Source organism: Schistocerca cancellata, chromosome 8 (assembly GCF_023864275.1).
Source record: "Schistocerca cancellata isolate TAMUIC-IGC-003103 chromosome 8, iqSchCanc2.1, whole genome shotgun sequence".
Classification (NCBI taxonomy): Eukaryota; Metazoa; Arthropoda; class Insecta; order Orthoptera; family Acrididae; genus Schistocerca; species Schistocerca cancellata.
The window spans coordinates 465109840-465132410 of NC_064633.1; the positions used below are offsets into that span (position 1 = coordinate 465109840).

General features: G+C 39.4%; 1 protein-coding gene across 5 annotated transcripts in view; it reads right to left on the reverse strand.

The window, feature by feature from the left end:
• The window catches only part of LOC126095349 (transmembrane protein 131), a 345609-nt gene that overhangs the window by 274442 nt on the left and 48596 nt on the right, over window positions 1-22571 (reverse strand). For all 5 annotated transcript variants that reach the window (XR_007521958.1, XM_049910154.1, XM_049910155.1 and 2 more), the window contains exons 3-5: window positions 15795-15820; window positions 3679-3762; window positions 2232-2355 (exon numbers count right to left, since the gene is read on the reverse strand). Coding sequence is in view for 4 of the 5 variants with exons in the window: in XM_049910154.1 (XP_049766111.1) it covers window positions 2232-2355; window positions 3679-3762; window positions 15795-15820 (234 nt within the window). In the remaining variant the exon portion in view is untranslated. The remainder of the gene's footprint in view (window positions 1-2231; window positions 2356-3678; window positions 3763-15794; window positions 15821-22571) is intronic.

Here is a 22571-nt window from a genome sequence, read left to right on the forward strand (position 1 = left end):
AAAGATATGAATCAGAAACACACTTAATAATGAAAATCATACAATCTGGAAAATGCCGGATAGGAAGCCACTTGAGAAATGAAAAAACAAGTGTCATCTGGAGATGATGACATTACAACAGCTGCGGCGCAAAATGGACCTGTAAAATTATTTTCAGATTGTCTGAGCACTAAAGCAATACCCCAAAAGTGAAATAACACTTTATTTATCTACTTCACAAGAAAGGGGACAGGCAATACACAAAGAAGTTTAAATTTATCAACATCCTCTCTGTAATATACAACATGGCCACTAAAATTGCCAGCAACCACACAGAGAAAAACACTGGATTTTAATCAGGCAATGAAAGATGCTGGCTTTAAAATAGGATACAAAACAAATGTACACCATCTGCAAGTTGACACTATACAAATGAGTCACACAGTTAACAAAAAAATGTATGAGTGTATTTTCCTATATTAGTTCCTAACTTACACTTTTATGCTTCAGTAAGTTTAAGCTAAACACAGACAAGTAAAAACTGCAGCTACTGTGATGTGAGATAGTTGGGAAACATCTGCTTCTGGCTTAAAAATATGACATGATTGTGAAACTGAAGCAGAGTTGATCAGCTATTGCATAGGAAACACACATCAAATCTTTAGCGCAGATGAATGTTTTCTTCCATATTTTTAAATCCTGCTCTTCGTGCTTTTATTTTAGCAGATCAGAAAGTTGTACGTCACCCTACTTAATATACACTCCTGGAAATTGAAATAAGAACACCGTGAATTCATTGTCCCAGGAAGGGGAAACTTTATTGACACATTCCTGGGGTCAGATACATCACATGATCACACTGACAGAACCACAGGCACATAGACACAGGCACATAGACACAGGCAACAGAGCATGCACAATGTCGGTACTAGTACAGTGTATATCCACCTTTCGCAGCAATGCAGGCTGCTATTCTCCCATGGAGACGATCGTAGAGATGCTGGATGTAGTCCTGTGGAATGGCTTGCCATGCCATTTCCACCTGGCGCCTCAGTTGGACCTGCGTTCGTGCTGGACATGCAGACCGCGTGAGACGACGCTTCATCCAGTCCCAAACATGCTCAATGGGGGACAGATCCGGAGATCTTGCTGGCCAGGGTAGTTGACTTACACCTTCTAGAGCATGTTGGGTGGCACGGGATACATGCGGACATGCATTGTCCTGTTGGAACAGCAAGTTCCCTTGCCGGTCTAGGAATGGTAGAACGATGGGTTCGATGACGGTTTGGATGTACCGTGCACTATTCAGTGTCCCCTCGACGATCACCAGTGGTGTACGGCCAGTGTAGGAGATCGCTCCCCACACCATGATGACGGGTGTTGGCCCTGCGTGCCTTGGTCGTATGCAGTCCTGATTGTGGCGCTCACCTGCACGGCACCAAACACGCATACGACCATCATTGGCACCAAGGCAGAAGCGACTCTCATCGCTGAAGACGACACGTCTCCATTCGTCCCTCCATTCACGCCTGTCGCGACACCACTGGAGCCGGGCTGCACGATGTTGGGGCGTGAGCGGAAGACGGCCTAACGGTGTGCGGGACCGTAGCCCAGCTTCATGGAGACGGTTGCGAATGGTCCTCGCCGATACCCCAGGAGCAACAGTGTCCCTAATTTGCTGGGAAGGGGCGGTGCGGTCCCCTACGGCACTGCGTAGGATCCTACGGTCTTGGCGTGCATCCGTGCGTCGCTGCGGTCCGGTCCCAGGTCGACGGGCACGTGCACCTTCCGCCGACCACTGGCGACAACATCGATGTACTGTGGAGACCTCACGCCCCACGTGTTGAGCAATTCGGCGGTACGTCCACCCGGCCTCCCGCATGCCCACTATATGCCCTCGCTCAAAGTCCGTCAACTGCACATACGGTTCACGTCCACACTGTCGCGGCATGCTACCAGTGTTAAAGACTGCGATGGAGCTCCGTATGCCACGGCAAACTGGCTGACACTGACGGCGGCGGTGCACAAATGCTGCGCAGCTAGCGCCATTCGACGGCCAACACCGCGGTTCCTGGTGTGTCCGCTGTGCCGTGCGTGTGATCATTGCTTGTACAGCCCTCTCGCAGTGTCCGGAGCAAGTATGGTGGGTCTGACACACCGGTGTCAATGTGTTCTTTTTTCCATTTCCAGGAGTGTATAATGACTTACAAATTTTCAGTATTCCTTAAGATTAAAGATTCTAAAATTCTTACCTTGTCCTCAAAAAATGAACTATGAAAATGGACAGTATTTCCAGATATTGAAGACATGTGTATTGTTTTATTGTTATTTACATTAAAAAGAGTGACTTTTTCATGATGTGGAATTCCAAGATACCTGCATCAGAAATAGAAAAAAAAAGTCTGTTAACATGGATAATTTTTTTAATGCGCACTGTGTTGAATAAAATCAATATTTAAGTATGGAAAAATTTTTTAAACAACAGTGTTTTGAATAAAATTATTGCTTGAAGTAAAATTCACATTTCATACTTTACTAACACATTACACTGAAAATTACCTTAACACAACAATGACAAACACACATTTCAGTACATCTCCTTTGAAGAGTACAAGGATTGATATACCCATTCATCTCAATATAACTTGCTTCCACAAAAGAAATCACAATTAAAAATAACAACCCTAGTTTTCAAGCCTCTGTGATATCACTTTCCTCACTCATATACACCAACAGTTTTTTCCACTGCTTTCTCATAAAGAGTGTAATACATCTCTAAGAAAACTGGCACACTGGATAAAGTAATTAACCTCTTCGGCTTTTTATGAAATTTGTTCTATCACTATAAATCTGAGAGAGTGATAAGAAAAGCAGATGTCATAATTAAGTTTTTTTTCTTTCTTTCTCTTTTTTTTAGAAAAAATATTCATAATTCATTTCAAACACTTGCAATGAAACAAATTCCTCACTTTTTGCAATAACAGAAAGTAACAGAACTCTTTCCAGCAAAGATATCATCCATGGCAACAAAAAAGGGTACAGTAATACACTGTGAGGTATGATAAGCCCTCTGTTCTTCTAGGAGTGTAGTACTCATAATGAACAATGGTGCCTCAGTGTGTTCATGCAAAATAGTACGAACAGCAAGTGGATAACTGTGAAGGTTCATTTCCCTCTTGATATGACAGGCATAGTCTCCCTCCTTCAATTTTTTTAGTACTGCAACATTATTATTACTTAATGATGAAAGAGGTCGATGTAAGGAAGTCTCTGCAAGGCTACAGATACACTTCCCTGAGCTGAGGACAGTACACAGATGAGGACAGTCTTCTTCAAGCACCATAGACATAATCCCACATCAGTGATTTCCCATCAGCTCTCAAGAAAAAGCGGTTTTCTTTTTCAAATGAGAACTCTCTATGACTACTGCTAACTGAAACAATGCACCCAAGATCTGGGCTGTAGTGCATGTGTAGAAATTTGCAACCATATGATGGAAGATGATGTGATGTGTCAGAGCTTCAAATTGCAATAATTCCCTGGTACTCTTTGTAAAAGCCCTGCACACCTATGACCAAATCTATTCAATATTTGTAATCCATTAAATGCATCATTTCCCTTAAATGATACAGAAAAATGGCAAAAAAATAATACTTTTTAAACTTTCATACTAATCTACATTTATTGTTTTCCACAAACCTCTGTTTAAAATCCAAATGTGGTGGTTCAAACTTCAAGTGCAACTGAGAACTATAAATAGAGCGTTCATCTAAAGTGGGAACCCTGAAATTAAAAGAACAAATATGTTACATATATACACATTAACAACATATATTGTATAATTAAATAAATAAGAAGCAAAGTGAAAGTCATTTATCTTCAAAAATTCTTATTTGTGTAACAGAACGCTGCTGCCCTGATGTCCAACAATTAACAATAAATATAATGAATGAATCAAATAAAAAAAATTAAATAAATGGTGTATCACCAGCAATAATATTTCACTGTACATTAATACAGTTTGATTGTGTATGCCTAAAAGCATGCTAAGGCTGCACTAACACATAAACAACACATCAAGAAAAATACAGCACAAATTAGTAATAAGTCATAAAAACAAATGATGAGTTCCTGTATTTTGGTCACTTGGAGACAATGAATGGCTGGAGTCCAATAAAAATAAGGAAGAGAGTTATTTTAGTGAATTAAATAGTTCAAAAAACTGCATTTAGTAACTCCACTTTAGTGATACTCACAGGTATCATTACCATTGTTACCATACAATGAAGTTATTGATTGCGTCTTGCCCTGGCGTACTTTACATACAACCTGAATCTCTTAGGAAATTCCATGATGGAATATCAAACTTATTAGGAAAAGGATACACTGGTACACACTGTTAAGATGACCCACTGAGTTGTAGACAGGCACAAAAAAAAAAGACTGTTACACATTATAGTCCTTGGCCAAAGCCTTCTTCAGCAAAGAAAACACACACATTCACGTTGAGAGGTGGGGTGTGGGAGAAAAAACGGGGAGCAGAAAAGGAGAGGAGCAGGGAAAAGTAAAGAATGGACATGAAAAAGTATAGTACTTGGAAGGAGATTATTACTTTATTTCTAATAATATTATTCACCATATTTTTTGATCACACCTTGTATTTCTATGTTCATGTAGTCTTGCAGACAACAAAGAAGCACATGAGAAGTGTCAGGATTTAGCTGCTCCAAACTCCCCACTCACAGCAGTTTCTAATCACTCGACAATTGTTGGTAGGTTGGTTGATTGGCAGTTAAGGAACTAACCAGTGAGTGTATCAGTCCCTCAGTTAAGAGGCTTCACCTGTAGTTAGTGATGTCAGCAAGAAATTTGATCAAATTATGAAAGTATATAGAAGTTGTGAGGGTGCCTTGAAAGCAATACTGATGCAAGATCTATGAAATAAGTTAAAGAGAAGTAGAAGTATATGGTTCAGGCCAGTATGTCTGTCGGAGCAGATGAGGGGTCTCTCAGGGCGCATCTGTGGTGAGAGAAACCCCATCTGCATAGACTCTACCCCCTTCCCCTACCGCAACCAACCCAAATTAAGCTCGAAGGCAGTTACGGAGCACAGAATATTTCCTAGCTGAGGGAATCATAATAGTAGAAGTGAGATGGCCAAAAATGTAATGATTATCTGCTGCACCCAAGTAAAAGAATAATGTGAGAGAAATAATCATGCCAGTAGGTGGGTGGGGTCAAGCGAGTGTCCTTATGGGCTCTGCACATGACGGGGGCTGTCCCGCCCTCAATTTGTTACAAAGTAATGAAGAGGGAAACAGCAGCCACTATTCATCATAGTACTACTGCTAGAAGGGAAAATAGGGTATGTCAGCTAAATGGGGCTAATCACACCTGAAAGCAATTAAAACAGAGTAAAAGAGGGATGACTAAGGCAGGAAGACATTGAAGTAATTCAGAGACATGCTGCTAGATTTGCTACCAGTAGATTCTGTCAGCATGCAAATATTATGGGGATGCTTCATGAACTCAAATGGGAGTCCCTGGAATCATGAAGCACTATCACGGAAATTTAGAGAACCTGCATTTGACGCCATCAGCAGTACAATTCTACCAAAGCCAATATCTATTTACAAGTGGAACAGGAAAGGAAATCACTAGCAGAGCTCTGTGGTATCCTCCGCTATGCACCATATGGTGGCGGTGGTGGTGATTAGTGTTTAACGTCCCGTCGACAGCGGGGTCATTAGAGACGGAGCGCAAGCTCGGGTTACGGAAGGATGTGGAAGGAAATCGGCCGTGCCCTTTCAAAGGAACCATCTCGACATTTGCCTGAAACGATTTAGGGAAATCACGGAAAACCTAAATCAGGATGGCCAGAGACGGGATTGAACCATCGTCCTCCCGAATGTGAGTCCAGTGTGCTAACCACTGCGCCACCTCGCTCGGTCCATATGGTGGCTTGCAGAGTCTGTATGCAGAACTCGCTGTAAATCAGATCAGGCAACAGAGGTGTTCTTTCCCAGAACTCGCTATATCAGAAAACATCTACTTTGTACACGTATAAATTCTTTTATATTATCTGCCACTATTATTATTATTTTATTATTATTACTGGAAGCAGCAGAAATCATTTTATTACTATTTGTCATATTAAAATTATTGTTATTTCTGAGATACCCAAGATGTAAAAAAAAAAAGGTACTGTGTGTGTGTGTGTGAAACCTTAGTCCAATGTAAGAGATGTCCTGATGGTCTTTATCTGATCAGGTTAAATAATTAAATATTTCACTATGTAGTAATGATATTAATGTTCGCCTTACAACATAAACAGATAAGCATTTCTATGACCACCTGTAAAACACTGAAAGATCAGTGCTGTTTCAGTTCAGTCTGTACTACTCTTTTTATCATACCAAGTTCAGCACTGCAATATTAAATTATTACTACAAATTTTTCAATTAAATAGAATCTGGGAAATACATGTAACCAGCAACCCCACCCCCCAACTTTGCATGGGTAGCACTAAGTAAGTGTCTATGGCCGATCGACTTGCTGGTGTAGTAGCGAATTTGTTTATGGGCCACTTCATACTGCTGTGCTTAAAGTTCTGAGAACAAGTTTATGTAATCTTCTTAGCAGGCATGAATGTTCTCTATTCCATATGTAATTGATGTTTGGAGTGACATCTAATGGCAACATTGAGGGCACACCATCATTTAATTAATTTGTTTACAACCAATATAAATAACATATGTGATTCAGTGGATATGTCTTTCAATTTGTAGCATGTCATGTACTGCAGGAAGGCTGAGTGGATCATATCCAAAAGGCTCGATTAAAAGAAAATGAAACAGAAAGAAACATGCCTGATCTAGATGTGTAGCTCATTACAGCACTCATCTGGTAAACCTTAGCAGGCCTACAGACTGATTCATTGTTCAGAGTCATTGCTGCAATTCTTTGCTGCAGACTCTTTTCAGCACACTGATTCATGCTGCTGTGCTAAGATTCGTGTCTGCATCTAGGTTTGATTAAAGGGAAGTACAACATGATGCTCAAGTCATCTGTTTCACTGCTGAAAAAACTTACTTTATGCAAACAAATCAAAGGTAAACAGACAGATACACACATCTAGGTGCATCTCTTACATCTTTGTAACACTTATGCCCTATCTGAGGCAGTTCAACCAGTTTTCAGTTGGAAACTTGTGCTGAGCTGAACTGGAGGGGCATGTATAATGGATCAGTTAAGAAAGTAACATATATTTAAAGATGCTTAATTTGAAAACATAAAGACACAACGTAATTTTCATTTCCATATTTGTTAATTTCAGTTAAGTGTCCACATTGAGACACTTCAAAGTATGCGCCAACATTCTGTAAATGTAACAAGTAATGCCACCTGTATAGGGAACCATTTGCATAAAAATTATCATTTTTAGCTTTGGGTGCAGCTGTGTGCATTTGTGATGACTGAGGAAAAGCATGTGGAAAAATACCTTCAATTATTAACATAGCACTGCAACAGAAGGAATGATGGAGAATATGAAAATTGTTTATCCGCCACTCAAAACACGATATCTACAGCAACAATACAGCTAAGTCCTATGTGATTGAAAACTGCAGTTCCTCGATAACTTTTTTTGTTGATGTTCTGCAATCCAAGAATAAACAAAGCGCAAACAACTTGCATCTTTTATGACTGTTCTTTACAACCCATTATCACAAAGTATTTTGATTGCTAATTGAAGTTTGGAACTAAAGTATTAAGTTTCTTGAGAAATGGTCTTTTCTGGATTCAAAGTAAATTAATAGTTTATTCTGCATAAATATCGGTGTTGTTCATAATTAGTAGTATAGTTTGCATGTGTGACTGATTATCATATTTATTGTGATGCGCAGTTCAGTACTTCATTAACTGCTGCAGTATATCATACCAATACGCCAACTTTCCAATTATCGTAATTGTTTGTTTTCTTTCTAATTTCAAGTTATCTGTTCATGCACACAAAAGTGAAATATTACTATGATGTATACCTAAAAATTTACTATATGGTCATTCCATGTCAGTTCAACTAGGGGCTCCAGTTCATAGTCTCAGATTTGACTGAAATTCAGTACACTAATTCTACCATGTGTTGAACACTTGTGTACAAAGTATTAGTTTCCCCTGCCAATTAGTTCCAGAATTATGACTTGTGAAAGAAGGTGGCATGACCCGGAAACAGCAACCCGCATCTGGCAATCTATCTTCAGACCCAATTTCAGGTCTCAATAACTTTGGAACTATTCTGCACAGTCCAGTGAAATTTTTACAGCCCAGTAACATCCATTTAGAGAACACACTCTATGAATCAAAACACCAACAACCTATTTCTGAGGGAAAATAAAAAATTCCAAAATGTGATTAAAAAATGTAATACATTAAAAGGTACATATTGTAGGTGCCCTCTATGCCAAATATAATTCACTCAAATAGGGTATAAATTTTTCTGTGGTAAGTTTAATGTGGCCTAAACACACATAGAACTCATCACGCCCGTATCAGTCACAAAAACTGAGTTACATGCACATGAAAATACAAAAATTTGAAAAATTACCTGAAAAATATGGATTTTCGAAGTGTGGTAGCACAAAAGGGACAAGTGATATCCAAGCCAAATTTCACACACTGCATAAGTAGACCATAATGATATATATCTCAAAATTTCAGCATGTTATTGCAAGACATTTGTGTACAATGGAAGTTGAAAGATGTATTTGGTGATGTGGCCATTGTTCCACAACACAATTTTGTAAAAACATATCGTAAACTGTTCTGCCTCTTCTTATCCCCTCCCACAACTATTTAATCACTAAGCAACAACATATAGACAGATTAACACAACCTATCATTAATGTTTACTGCACCTTAACTGCTAAAAACCAGTCGATTGTGCTTCGAACAGAAGTTCTCCCACACTTTAGCTACTGTACTCTGTATATTGAGTGGCAAATTGTACTGTCATCCTGTGGTAGGAACTGGAACTGTCATAAGAATATGTTCAAAAGGAATCCAACACCTGTCTGCCAAACGTGGCCAATGAAATGATCTTGCTGGTCCTGCTGGTGCCATGAAGTTCACAAACACATCACCTTCTGCTTTACAGCACTCTGCAACACATCCTAAGTACCATTTGTCATCATAAACAGCAATACCATAGCAACCTGGTTGTATGTTGCTGCTTTTGCTTCTGAATCCTGAGTCAGACACACTGTGAAGACACATGTTGTGCATGAACCTATAGTTACAACCGGACAGTCTGCTCAATCTGCAGATTGTCTGAGTCCACTGGAGAGAAGTGATGATGGCTCCTTGTGCCTGCAACAGTTTTAACATGTTCTAGTCTGCTTTTTAGCAACTCTTTGACTGATTTCACCTCATCTTTCGAAATATAGAATGATCGTATGCTAGAGATAATTTTCTGTACCCAGGTAAATAATTGAAGAGGTGTGAATCTGAAAATCATGGTAATGCATGCATAAATTTTTGAGATTTTTACAGTTTTTGTACTGACTAGCTGCCCCATCACTGAAGTATTTCGCAAAATGTATGTGAGGCAGCTTGTTTTTCACATATGCCATGACAGTGCGAATGTGGGCATGAACTGCAATGGCATCATGAATTAAACAGTCACTAAAAACGCACAGGTTCATGACAGACACATCACCTGATTCACCTCTATAGTAAATTGCAAATGGCTGGAGAGTTGCTTGACTGTTGTCCCAATGATATCCTTGGATGGCATCTTGAACTATAAATGCATAATTCTCAGAAAAGTCTAGTATTACTATAATTTCATCTTGTTTCAAATTATCCTTACAAAACTGGAAATAAGCCCATTGTGCTGTTGCTGTGAAGATGTGTGGTCAGTTTGTCCATTTTTTTAAAAACACATTTCAACAAAATCTTCCACTGTGCTTTGCTTTGTTTCAAGACATGAGCAGTCCATGTATGTTCGTTGTTTATAAGAAACAAGTTCATCGTCATCCATAAGGAGTTCATCATACAGTTTGTTATTCATGTGTTCTGCAAGATTTGCCTTACCAGGACACTTTTCACACCTGTGTATCATGCACTGGTAGGAACTGATGTCACACACTATCAGCTTCATTGCACCTTTGTAATCCAGTTGGTAGAGTGCTTGCCCGCGAAAAGCAAAGGTCCCGAGTTCAAGTCTCTGTCCGGCACACAGCTTTAATCTGCCAGGAAGTTTCATATCAGTGCACACTCTGCTGCAGAGTGAAAACCTCATTCTGGAAACATCCCCCAGGCTGTGGCTAAGCCATGTCTCCACAATATCCTTTCTTTCAGGAGTGCTAGTTATGCAAGGTTCGTAGGAGAGCTTCTGTAAAGTTTGGAAGGTAGGAGGCGAGGTACTGACAGAAGTAAAGCTGTGAGGATGGGGCGTGAGTCGTGCTTGGGTAACTCAGTTGGTAGAGCACTTGCCCGTGAAACGCAAAGGTCCCGAGTTCGAGTCTCGGTCCGGCACACAGTTTTAATCTGCCAGGAAGTTTCATATCAGCACACACTCCGCTGCAGAGTGAAAATCTCATTCTGGAAACATCCCTCAAGCTGTGGCTAAGCCTTGAGCCATGTCTCCGCAATATCCTTTCTTTCAGGAGTGCTAGTTCTGCAAGGTTCGCAGGAGAGCTTCTGTAAAGTTTGGAATGTAGGAGGCGAGGTACTGGCAGAATTAAAGCTGTGAGGACGGGGCGTGAGTCGTGCTTGGGTAGCTCAGTTGGCAGAGCATTTGCCCGCGAAAGGCAAAGGTCCCGAGTTCGAGTCTCGGTCCGGCACACAGTTTTAATTTGGCAGGAAGTTTCACTCCTTGGGTTGCTTTTATTTTCCTAGCTTGCTTTACCATATATGTAGAAACATTGAATTCCTTTGCAGTGCAGTCAATAGACCAGCTGGAAGGTGCAAGGGTAAGAATAGCTACTTTTTTCTGGTGTGTGGATATGCAGAGCATTTCTGTTCCTTTGGAGCAGATAGTTCTTCCTCTTCCATCATTAGTGTGTCAGCTATTTTGTGTTTTAATTCCATTTGTGCTTCTTGTAGTTTTCTTCTACCGTAGCTGGGCCTGTCTCTTTTCCCAACTTTGTGTGTCTTCATGGGAGACAAACCAAGAGCAGTCATTGAAGTATTTAATTGCTCATCCGCTGTCGTTGTAGGTGGCTGATACTCTTCGTCACTGTCATGTAAATTATCAGAATATTCTTCATTTTTTAGCAGTGTAACCCACCTGGAACATAACTTTTGTCCTGGTATCATGTTATGTCCCATGCACCGATTCACTTTCAATACTGATTTTGTATAAATTTCTCTGAGGCTACACTTCACTGTCTTCTAATGAATCTGAAATGGATCAAAACAACTACTTTGTAAGAAAGAATACTTATCCAGAAACACTTTCATATGATGATAACAAACACTAAAGTTTCCTGGAACTGTACTTCTTGTGCCCACAGGGTGTATCCCGGATCTCCATAGCAACAAATCTTGGTCCGATTCATCCAGATAATACAGTACAAAGCGAATGCCACATTTTGTTCCATATGTTGATTTATGACATTCAGATGCTTGTGCTCTACCAATACTGCAACTTGTTTGAACAAAAGCACCACCAGTACACTCCTCTGCCTCCATACTGACTTTCCACAACAGTACTGAACAGTCTAAACTAGAATCTTAAAAACATGAGTAACCTGTAATTGTTGCTTGTTTCCTTTGTTGTTCCTGCCTAACAATGACTTATTCTGTTCCTGAAAACTACCATTGTTTAACTTTCTGTTGCCTAATGGTTCCCAACAATTTGCCTGGTTTAAGGCTTGGGATGATGACACTATAATGTCACTGCAAGGGGAAAAGACCTCCTAGTCAAATATGGTTCCAATCTTTATGCAGAGTAACCTCATAGAGTAGCAAAATGGTCTTCAGTGAAGTGTGTTTCTTGGGGAACAACACAGATCACAGAACAAAAGGAAATAACTTGTTGTAGTTCTGGCAGGTGACAGTAATATCCATCGCAGTTCCATTGGATCATCATGTTGTGGATGTCCTCATTAGGTGTGAAATAGCCAGCAGCACAGGTCACGCCCCATGTTCACAGCCTGTCACTGGTGGATATGGAACATCAACAAACACCAGTTCAGCGTCATATGCCATGGAGATATCTGACACCTCCACGGTTACCGGAGAAGTCTTCACCCGAGATTTCTTCTTTTTCTCTCTCACAGCTTTCAGCAGTTAAGAACCATGTGAGGACTTATCTGCTGTGGGAGTAGGAACGGAAGAAGAGTGGGCAGCCCTGGTGAGAACCACATACCGTGACTCCTTCAACCATTGGCTCGTGATGGGTTGCTGCTCTGTATAATTCTGAGAAGAGGATTTGCACCATAAGAAGGTCCTGTCATTGGTAGATACCAGAGACAGTATATGCTTCTGCAGCCAGGTGTGGGAAGGGGTTCCCGAAGATGGTGCCGCAGAAACCACAAAAGGGAGGGACTATTGTATGCAAGTTTAATCAAACAATGGAAAATCCAGGATGGAATTTAACAATACCAGAGAAGGAAAGTTGCTACTCACCATATAGTGGAGATGCTGAGTTGCGATAGGCACAATAAAAAGAAACTACACTCTCTCAGCTCTCTGAGACTGCAGACGTGTGTGCAAGTTGCGTTTGCTTGAGTGTGTGTGCGCGCGCGTGTATGTGTGTCTACTGCTGACAAAGGCCTTAATGGCCAAAAGCTATGAGTGTGTGAATCTTTTTATTGTGCCTATCGCGACTCGGTATCTCCGCTATATAGTGAGTAGCAACTTTCCTTCTCTGGTATTGTTACATGGTCAAGTTTATTTATGTGACTACCTGAAAGTCGACATCGAGAGAGTACATACACCGGGTACTGCCTTCAACCTAGCAACAGTACTCCCAAATGTCAATATCATTTAGACTGGGTACAAGCAATTGTATTTTTCCTCAGCTTCAAAATATGAAAGGTAATCTATGACCTTCATTTTCTGGATTTTGTTTTTCTTGATAAGAGTAGCACACTTCAGGAACCAAGGAGTGGTTGTCCCTGCAACCAACAGAAACAGGTGGTAGCGTACATGATGAATATTTGTAAAGTGGCCAGCCATAAATCAGGTTGTGTGTTCACTAAAGACAACAAGTGCCCAAAGTCCTGGCATTTAAAGCACTGCATTGAGGATATGAAATACAGTTTCACACTACAGTGGTAAACTCTCCCTCAAAAGCAAGGAGGAATGCACCAGTGTCAACTTTGTTGTCTGGTGTGCCTCTATGTACATGATGTAGGAAGCTGATCCCTCATCTCTCAAAGTATTCGCTTAGTTCTTGGCCCATCTTCAGTGTTATGTCCAAGTGGAAAATTAATTCCTGTACCATGCTTAGGTTCCTATAGGATGGGGTGTTATGTTAGCAGGTGCATTACCAAGTTGATTACAAGAGAGTAACACCTGGGACTCAGTAGGATTTGCTGCCTTAAATAAGCTCGAACGACCTCATAATTTACTAATGGAGGAGAGTTCACCATATACATTTTCAATATTCTCCATGAAGAACATTGGCTAATTAGTGAGAAAAGACCATTTCATTACATTAACTATCGACTATGGTGCTGCCTACTTCAAACAAGATCTCTTCTCACAGGCACTGCCCAACCAGATCACACGGCATCTACCATGATGGCCAGTGCTCAAGGTCCCAGTGCCCCCGAATAGACAAGACAGCTACTCCTTGGCATGCACAAGGAGCTGACAGCTCTGGCATCAATTGTGTGATCCCTCTGTGGTCAGTGGGTCTACTACCATATGTGTACCTGACACACCGTACACGGACTGGTTGCAACACTGAGTTGTGATTGTTACTACCAATCACTTCCTTAGAACAAACTGGTTGTTGAGAGGAAAAAGGTGGAAATATTGCATTAATTACATGTGTAACTATACAGCCATCAAGAGGAAATGATGTTTTGAGAGAGGTATTTCTGCCAAAGTTTACAGAATACAGAACTGTAGATTACATCCATCGATTTACTATTAACACATTATTCATGACAATCAAAAGCATCTGTAAATTCTCAAAAATATACCTTTAATCAAGTAGATACAGGGTGTTTCAAAAATGACCGGTCTATTTGAAACGGCAATAAAAACTAAACAAGCAACGATAGAAATACACCGTTTGTTGCAATATGCTTGGGACAACAGTACATTTTCAGGCAGACAAACTTTCGAAATTACAGTAGTTACAATTTTCAACAACAGATGGCGCTGCGGTCTGGGAAACTCTGTAGTACGATATTTTCCACATATCCACCAGGCGTAGCAATAATATGGCGTAGTCTCTGAATGAAATTACCCGAAACCTTTGACAACGTGTCTGGCGGAATGGCTTCACATGCAGATGAGATGTACTGCTTCAGTTGTTCAATTGTTTCTGGATTCTGGCGGTACACCTGGTCTTTCAAGTGTCCCCACAGAAAGAAGTCACAGGGGTTCATGTCTGGCGAATAGGGAGGCCAATCCACGTCGCCTCCTGTATGTTTCGGATAGCCCAAAGCAATCACATAATCATCGAAATATTCATTCAGGAAATTAAAGACGTCGGCCGTGCGATGTGGCCGGGCACCATCTTGCATAAACCACGAGGTGTTCGCAGTGTCGTCTAAGGCAGTTTGTACCGCCACAAATTCAAGAAGAATGTCCAGATAGCGTGATGCAGTAATCGTTTCGGATCTGAAAAATGGGCCAATGATTCCTTTGGAAGAAATGGCGGCCCAGACCAGTACTTTTTGAGGATGCAGGGACGATGGGACTGCAACATGGGGCTTTTCGGTTTCCCATATGCGCCAGTTCTGTTTATTGACGAAGCCGTCCAGGTAAAAATAAGCTTCGTCAGTAAACCAAATGCTGCCCACATGCATATCGCCGTCATCAATCCTGTGCACTATATCGTTAGCGAATGTCTCTCGTGCAGCAATGGTAGCGGCGCTGAGGGGTTGCCGAGTTTGAATTTTGTATGCATAGAGGTGTAAACACTGGCGCATTAGACGATACGTGGACGTTGGCGTCATTTGGACTGCAGCTGCAACACGGCGAACGGAAACCCGAGGCCGCTGTTGGATCACCTGCTGCAATAGCTGCACGTTGCCCTCTGTGGTTGCCGTACGCAGTCACCCTAGCTTTCCAGCACGTTCATCCGTCACGTTCCCAATCCGTTGAAATTTTTCAAACAGATCCTTTATTGTATCGCTTTTCGGTCCTTTGGTTGCATTAAACCTCCGTTGAAAACTTCGTCTTGTTGCAACAACACTGTGTTCTAGGCGGTGGAATTCCAACACCAGGAAAATCCTCCGTTCTAAGGAATAAACCATGTTGTCTACAGCACACTTGCACGTTGTGAACAGCACACGCTTACAGCAGAAAGACGACGTACAGAATGGCGCACCCACAGACTGCGTTGTCTTCTATATCTTTCACATCACTTGCAGCGCCATCTGTTGTTGAAAATTGTAACTACTGTAATTTCGAAAGTTTGTCTGCCTGAAAATGTACTGTTGTCCCAAGCATATTGCAACAAACGGTGTATTTCTATCGCTGCTCGTTTAGTTTTTATTGCCGTTTCAAATATACCGGTCATTTTTGAAACACCCTGTATACACTAATACAGTCTGCTGCTGATAATATATTACAAAATTATACACCAGTAGAAAACAGTTTCTATGAGTGCCTACTGAAGTGTTCCTCACCTTCCCATTGAAACACTTGACAGCTCCTGAAACAAAATGAAAAAATAAATCACAACACAGCAACCACAACACAAAATATCATCTAAGTGCCATTAATAAACCTAACAAAGATAATTTTACCAAATGATTTGACAAAACTCTTCATTCTGGAAGGGAAAAAAGGTGTAACTAAGGAGTGAACTGTGCGAGGTACATTTTAACTATATGCAGTTCCAAATGTTAACAACAAAATTATCCTAACAATTTTTGTAATATCATTACCTCCTGTATTGGAGTAAGGCTTTTTAATCCAATACAAAAAAGCCAAATGGGTTAAATCTGAGCTCCAAGAATAAGCTGTTACAAGAGGACCTGGTTTAATATGAGGAACTTTTAGTGACCAGTAGTTTAGAACTGGGTTTGAAACACAATATATTTCCACTGACTCATGGAGCTCATGACTGTCAACATAGCAGCCTATTTGCCACCATGTTTGAACTCTGACAATAGCAGATTGCAGATACTGGCTTTCCAAAGCCTTTTTTTTTTTTTTTTTTTTTTTTTTTTTTTTTTTTTTTTTTGAAAGTTGCAACCAAAGTTAATTACACGTCAAATACAAAATGAGTGGGGAGTGTAGCAGTATATTCTGAAACGAGAGTGTAAAAATTAATAAATCCAGTGTAGTGTCATATTTGTAAAAGTTATTTTACACATTACACTGGGCTGACCATTACTGTGGAATGAGGAGACAAAGACAAGGATGCCTCTGCTATGGTAATGCATACCACTGGGAAGGCCAAAGAATTTCCAACCAAAACAGATAAGTGAATAACGCACCAAAATTTTATTTGTATTCAAGACACAGAAGAAGAACGTTTGGAATTACTATTACATGGTGATGTTTCACAAAGGTGAGTTACTGCATGTTGGAAAAAACAGTTGTGTTGGTTTTGTAAGCAGCAAGGTCACTTTTCCCATTGACAATATTCTGAAAGCCGCAAATCAAGACAATCAAGTATGATGCAGTTTATCTTGGCTTCCAAAAAGCATTTCACTCATTTCAATCTGTACCAAATGAACATTTATTAACAAAGCATTGACTGTAAGGAGTATCAAACAAAATTTATGACTTGATTGAGGAGTTCTCGTTAAGGAAGATGCACCATGTTATCTTTCTTGGAGAGTCATCATTAGATGTAAAAGTAATTTCAGGCATGGCCCAGGAGAGAGTGTTGGATCCCTAATTGTTAACGTCACTGACAGACAAAATTAATAATAACCCCAGGCTTCTCACAAATGATGTAGTTATCTATAATGAAGCAATGACTAAAAAATGAGCACAAACATTCAGTCAGATACTGATAAGATTCCAAAACACTGAAAATATTTACAACTAGAATTACCAAATAAGCAGCAACCAGTTGCAAGATCATGTTTTCTTTATTTACTTTTGCACATCAATTTTTGTTTATGTTTATGTTTGACATCTGTTTAAGACAGTGTTATTACTCAGGGAACATACACATTGAAAGCACCGATGATGGCTATTAATCAGTTGAAATCAATTTGCAAAAGTAAATATAGAAAACATGATCTTGTGACTGGTTGCTGCTTATTTGGTAATTTTATGGTTTACGGTCGCTGCACAACTTGGGAACCATATGGAGCCCCCCATTCAGAAATTTACAACTTGTTTTAAATGTTCAAAAATATAAAATTATGCTCTTTATAAAATGCTAAAACACAGTATTACATAAGTATGATATTAATCAGCATCTACATATATCACTGAGCCACAAATGTAATCAGAGGGAGCTACTGCAGACAACCTTTATCAGAGTGACCACTAGTGGCTTGTCATTGCTGCTTTATATTGATTATCTGGACAGCCTATATTCTGACTGGGGGTCAGGATCAATGGGAAGGGATATCAAAACATAGTGTGTCAGAATTCCAAGCCATTTTGAAATAATAAATATAATGCAGCAACAGCAAGAAGTCATTCTGACAAAGACTATCTGTAATAGCTGTCAAAACATTGGTAGTTTTATCATATCTGATGCAGTCATATATCCAGAAGAATGTTACTGAAGAGTACTCTGGCCATGAAAGCATAACACTCTTATGTAATAGGTCAGTTCACACAAATACCTAAGTATAACTATTTGTACAGATATAAAATAGATTGATCAGATACTTTCAGACACACATACAGCAGGTGGCAGAATTTGTTTCATTGACAACATCCTAGAAAAATACAATCAGTCAACAAAGGAGATTGCTTACAAAATATTCATGCAACCCATCCTAGAATAAGGCTCTAGTGTGTGGGAACCCATACCAAATAAGATGAACATGGAATATAGAATGTATACCAAGGGGGCACCACTAATGGTCACAGGTTTGTTTCACTCTTAGGAGAGCATCACAGAAATGCTTGAAAACATGAATTGGCAAATGCTTGAAGACAGATGCAAATTTTACCACAAAATGCTACTTACAAAATTCCAACAAAAAAATCTAGGAATATTCTACAGCCCCCTAAGTATCATTCCCGTAAGGATCATGTAGAGAAGACTAGATTACACAGAGGCATTTAAACAGTCATTCTTCCCACACTCCATGAATGAATAGAACAGGACGAAACCTTAAGATGTAGTACAATGGGAGTACCCTTTCCCACGCACTTCCCAATGGTCCACAGAGTATGGATGTAGATGCTGAATAAAGCCAGAAACATTGCCTTTGAATCTGAGACCTGTAGAAACTCATTGGAAATTATTTGTTTACTAGTTTAATGCTACATACATGTTTTAAGAGATTGTAAACATATTGTGATTGCCCTATTCATTTCAACTGAAGCTCAGCAAGTAAAAGTAAATCTAGTCTGAAAATTTTACAGAAGGAAGGAAGACTAGATTTTAACTGCCATCGACATCAAGGTCATTAAGGATGGAGCACAAGTTCGGAACTTTCTAGGATGGGGAAGGAAATTGACCATGCCCTTTCAAAGGGACCATTCCAGCCTTTGCCTGGAGCAATTAGAGAAATCACAGAAAATCTAAGGCCGGATGTGGATCTGAACTGTCGTCGTCCTGAATGCAAGTCCAGTCAGTGGTCATTTTACAGACCTTCCATCAGAAGAATCTTTATCAACTTATTATTTCAAAACTCTAGAAGATAGTGTGTGTCATATTTACTGGTTCATCATGGTTCAAATTACCACAGCTAATTAAGCAGGACACACTCACTTGTACAGTAATGGATTTTTCTTGCAGAGTTATGAACATAACAAAACCCTGCTACTCGACATCACAGTACATAACAATGTAGAATTTGATCATATAATGTAGGGTTTCATGATCAATGTTTTCCGCCTTGGAGGCAGAATTCTTTGGGAATTCAGCCAAGGTAAGGCATATTTTCGAACCTGGTGTCTCCTAATGAGGGAGGCATCTTCAAATGCAGTGGAGGTTCTCCAATGAAAAGTGATTTAAAAATGAGTCAAGGTACACTCTACTTATTCTGCTGGCCAAAGTTGTTGAAATGTTTATTCATAACTGCACAATAAGTCAAGTCATGATGATACATGACCACTGCTGAAAATGGTGAAGTCGCACTGAAGTGTGCTGCAGAGTTTGCATGGCAGAAAATATGGTGCCATTTGTTTTATTTAGCACTAACCCTAATAACTTGTCTAATGTCAGCCTTTTTCTGTTTTGTTAAAAGTTCTTTTTGTGTTTCTGAATTTCACTGGCTTTTCTATACATCCTAACACACTAATGATTGAATGTTGACTCTCCAATACTAAAGTTTTATCAAATTTGGTCAAATTTTACCTGATCACTGGCCTCTCCAGTTCTGAATAGAAAGAAGTCTGAAGAATTTAATTTACCACTGCTTTCAAGCTGCATGAGACGCAGAGCCCCCTGGTAAACCTCCACTTATAATACACTTCGCCTCAGCTGCAGCGCAAACTGTACCTACTGGAATGCCTGCAATCCCTTAGCAGAGTATGACTCCTCTGGGACATGGAGAGATGTCTTTGCATTAAACCACATAACAACACAGCTATAATGCTAAATTGGATGAGAGTCATCAATGCTTACCATGTGTCACCCAGTCTTGCTGCGCAGAAAATTCATTTCTAGTAAAACTGATTTTCATCACATTTATCTGATTTTATGTGCACCAACAGACTAAAGGAAGGAAGGAACGAAAGAAATAAGATAACGTTATTAGTATCCACCTGTGCAGATGCAAAACGTTCCCCTCAGCTGACATAATATCGCTCAGGATGGATCCTGATTTTGCTATCTCACCTATGGTGAGGGCAATGCTACAGATGTGTTGAACAAGGAGGATTACATTCAAAAGATGTAGTGTTTACTATTTTATCCAGTGTATCGCAGGCTCAGTGCTGAAACGACAAAAAGGCTTGAGAAGACTAACAACCTCTGAAAAAAAAAAAGGATGCTTGTCACAAGAGACTATCAAGATGTTTAACTCTTACTTTGCTCCCCCCCCCCCCCTTCACCCCTTCTGAAAATCCACAAGGAAGGGGTTCTTTGGAGGCCTTCTGTCAGTAACACTGATGCTCCAACATACTGTGTAGCAAGATACCTTCAACGGCTTCCACAAGAAAATTAAACTCACAAAGGAAATTCAAAATGAGAACGGTGACCTAAATTTCCTTGATCTGAAATTACGCATACAGAATGGCAGTGTCACTTTCAATATTCATCATAAGACAACATACTCTGATAATATTATTCCATCAGATTCATCCCACCCTCATGCTCATAAAGTTGCACTTTTTCATTCAGCAATAAATCATGCTTTAACAACACCACTTTGCCCATACAAATTTCAGAAAGGAATTAATTTGATTAAGACTATTGCTAGCAGTAATGATTACAAACAAGACGTATTCGACCAAATACTTGGCAACAAAAAGGCACATAAAATATTTTCAACACTAGGTGACAAACTGAAGAGTAATGAAGAGGGAAATGGTAAGTTTATTTCGATATCATTTCTAGGTAATGTATCATAGAGGATTAGCCGTCTTCTAACTAGAAAATATGGATATAAAGTTACTTTCACTATGAACCAATACTCTGAAGAAAAATTTAGTACATGCATTAAAAACTGAACAATATCCTTTCACTAATTCAGGCATCTATAAAATCATTTGCAAAGGTTGCTCTAGCTATTATATAGGGCAGACAGGTAAGGAGCATCTGTCAGGTAATAAAATGGGAAATGTGCATAATTCTCCTTTTGCTGAACACTTACATATTTCGGATCATTCTCGAAGGGAGTTAGAAGAAACCATATTTTTACGTAAGGAAATAAAAGGCTGGAAATTAGATTTATTAGAAGAAGTTGAAATTTGAAATTTATAACCAACTTGCTAAGGGTTATGGTAACATTCTGAACAATCAGTTGCAACTAGCGAGTAAGCACTTCCTTAATGAATTTAAACTGCTGCTCATGGTCATATAATACATATATATGAAATCTGCCAATGTCAGTGAACATGCCGTTTTCTTCAAAACACATTCTTTTACTGTTTAGCTCCTGACATTTCATGTCACTGGGTTTCATTTCTCGTGGCCTTATTAACATATGTTCACACAGTTTATACACCAAAAAATGGTATTAGTATAGTTTAATACAAGATATTCTTTTTATGTTGTGATGTAACTTCTTCTGTTGTAATGTAACTTTATCCATTCATTATGTCCTTCGCCTTTTTGGTAACAGAAGTAAGCTTTGTTATCTGTTATTTTGCGCACACTGAAGCTATGCACAGTATTACTGTGCTACATAAATGTCTTTGTGTTTAATGTCAACCTTTAAAATTGGTCTTCTATAAGAAATTGTCATATTGCTTTAATGTAAAATTATGCTACTTAACACCAGCAAGATGCAGTGCTTAAGCGCACGTATATAGCACTCACTGCTTTCCCATTTTTCTTATCGCTTAAGCTTCCATAGTGTTAAGCAGAAGTTTTTTCGTAAGTGAAGTTGTTTTCGCTTATATTTGCTCTTCTTTCCCCATTACATTAGTAACAGTGATCTTAGGACTCTACCTTCTCCACCTTATGTATGATATTACTGCAAATGTATTACTAATTTTATACGGAATGTACACCTGTAAATTTTTTTATATTTTTAATAGCCTTGTAGAGGAATTTTCATACTTACTTTTTTATAAAATGCTGTTGTTCAAGACAATCACAGCGCAGTTTACATGCATGTATTTAGTGCTCTCTGTAGCCCAATTTTTCCTGGTCGCCTGAGTCTGTATATTTGTAGCAGTTGCCCTTAATCTCTGACATAAGGTACAAGTAATTTACGCAAATATTTTATCTTGTGACACTTACTGCATCATGTGATGTAACACACACACACACACACACACACACACACACACACACACATAAAATATTTAAAAAATTATTTTGCAACTGGTGCACATGCTTTGAAAGCCAATACTCCTGAAGAAGATATTTTTACAAATATCGAAACCATGCTCCAGGAATAATAAACTTTTATTTGCAACTGATTGGCTGATTTTTCAATCTATTAACTCAGATTTGCATCTTCAGGCTGTTAGTTGTCACTATCCAGTAACTATAGTTTGGTTCATAGGCCCATATTACCTCAGAGCCTGAAAGTTTGTCATATGAATTCATCCATCTCAAAGATTTCTTTTGCCAGAATGGTTACAGTTAAATATAAATCAGATGCTTGTTGCACTATCGACCAATCATGATTTGGATGAATGAC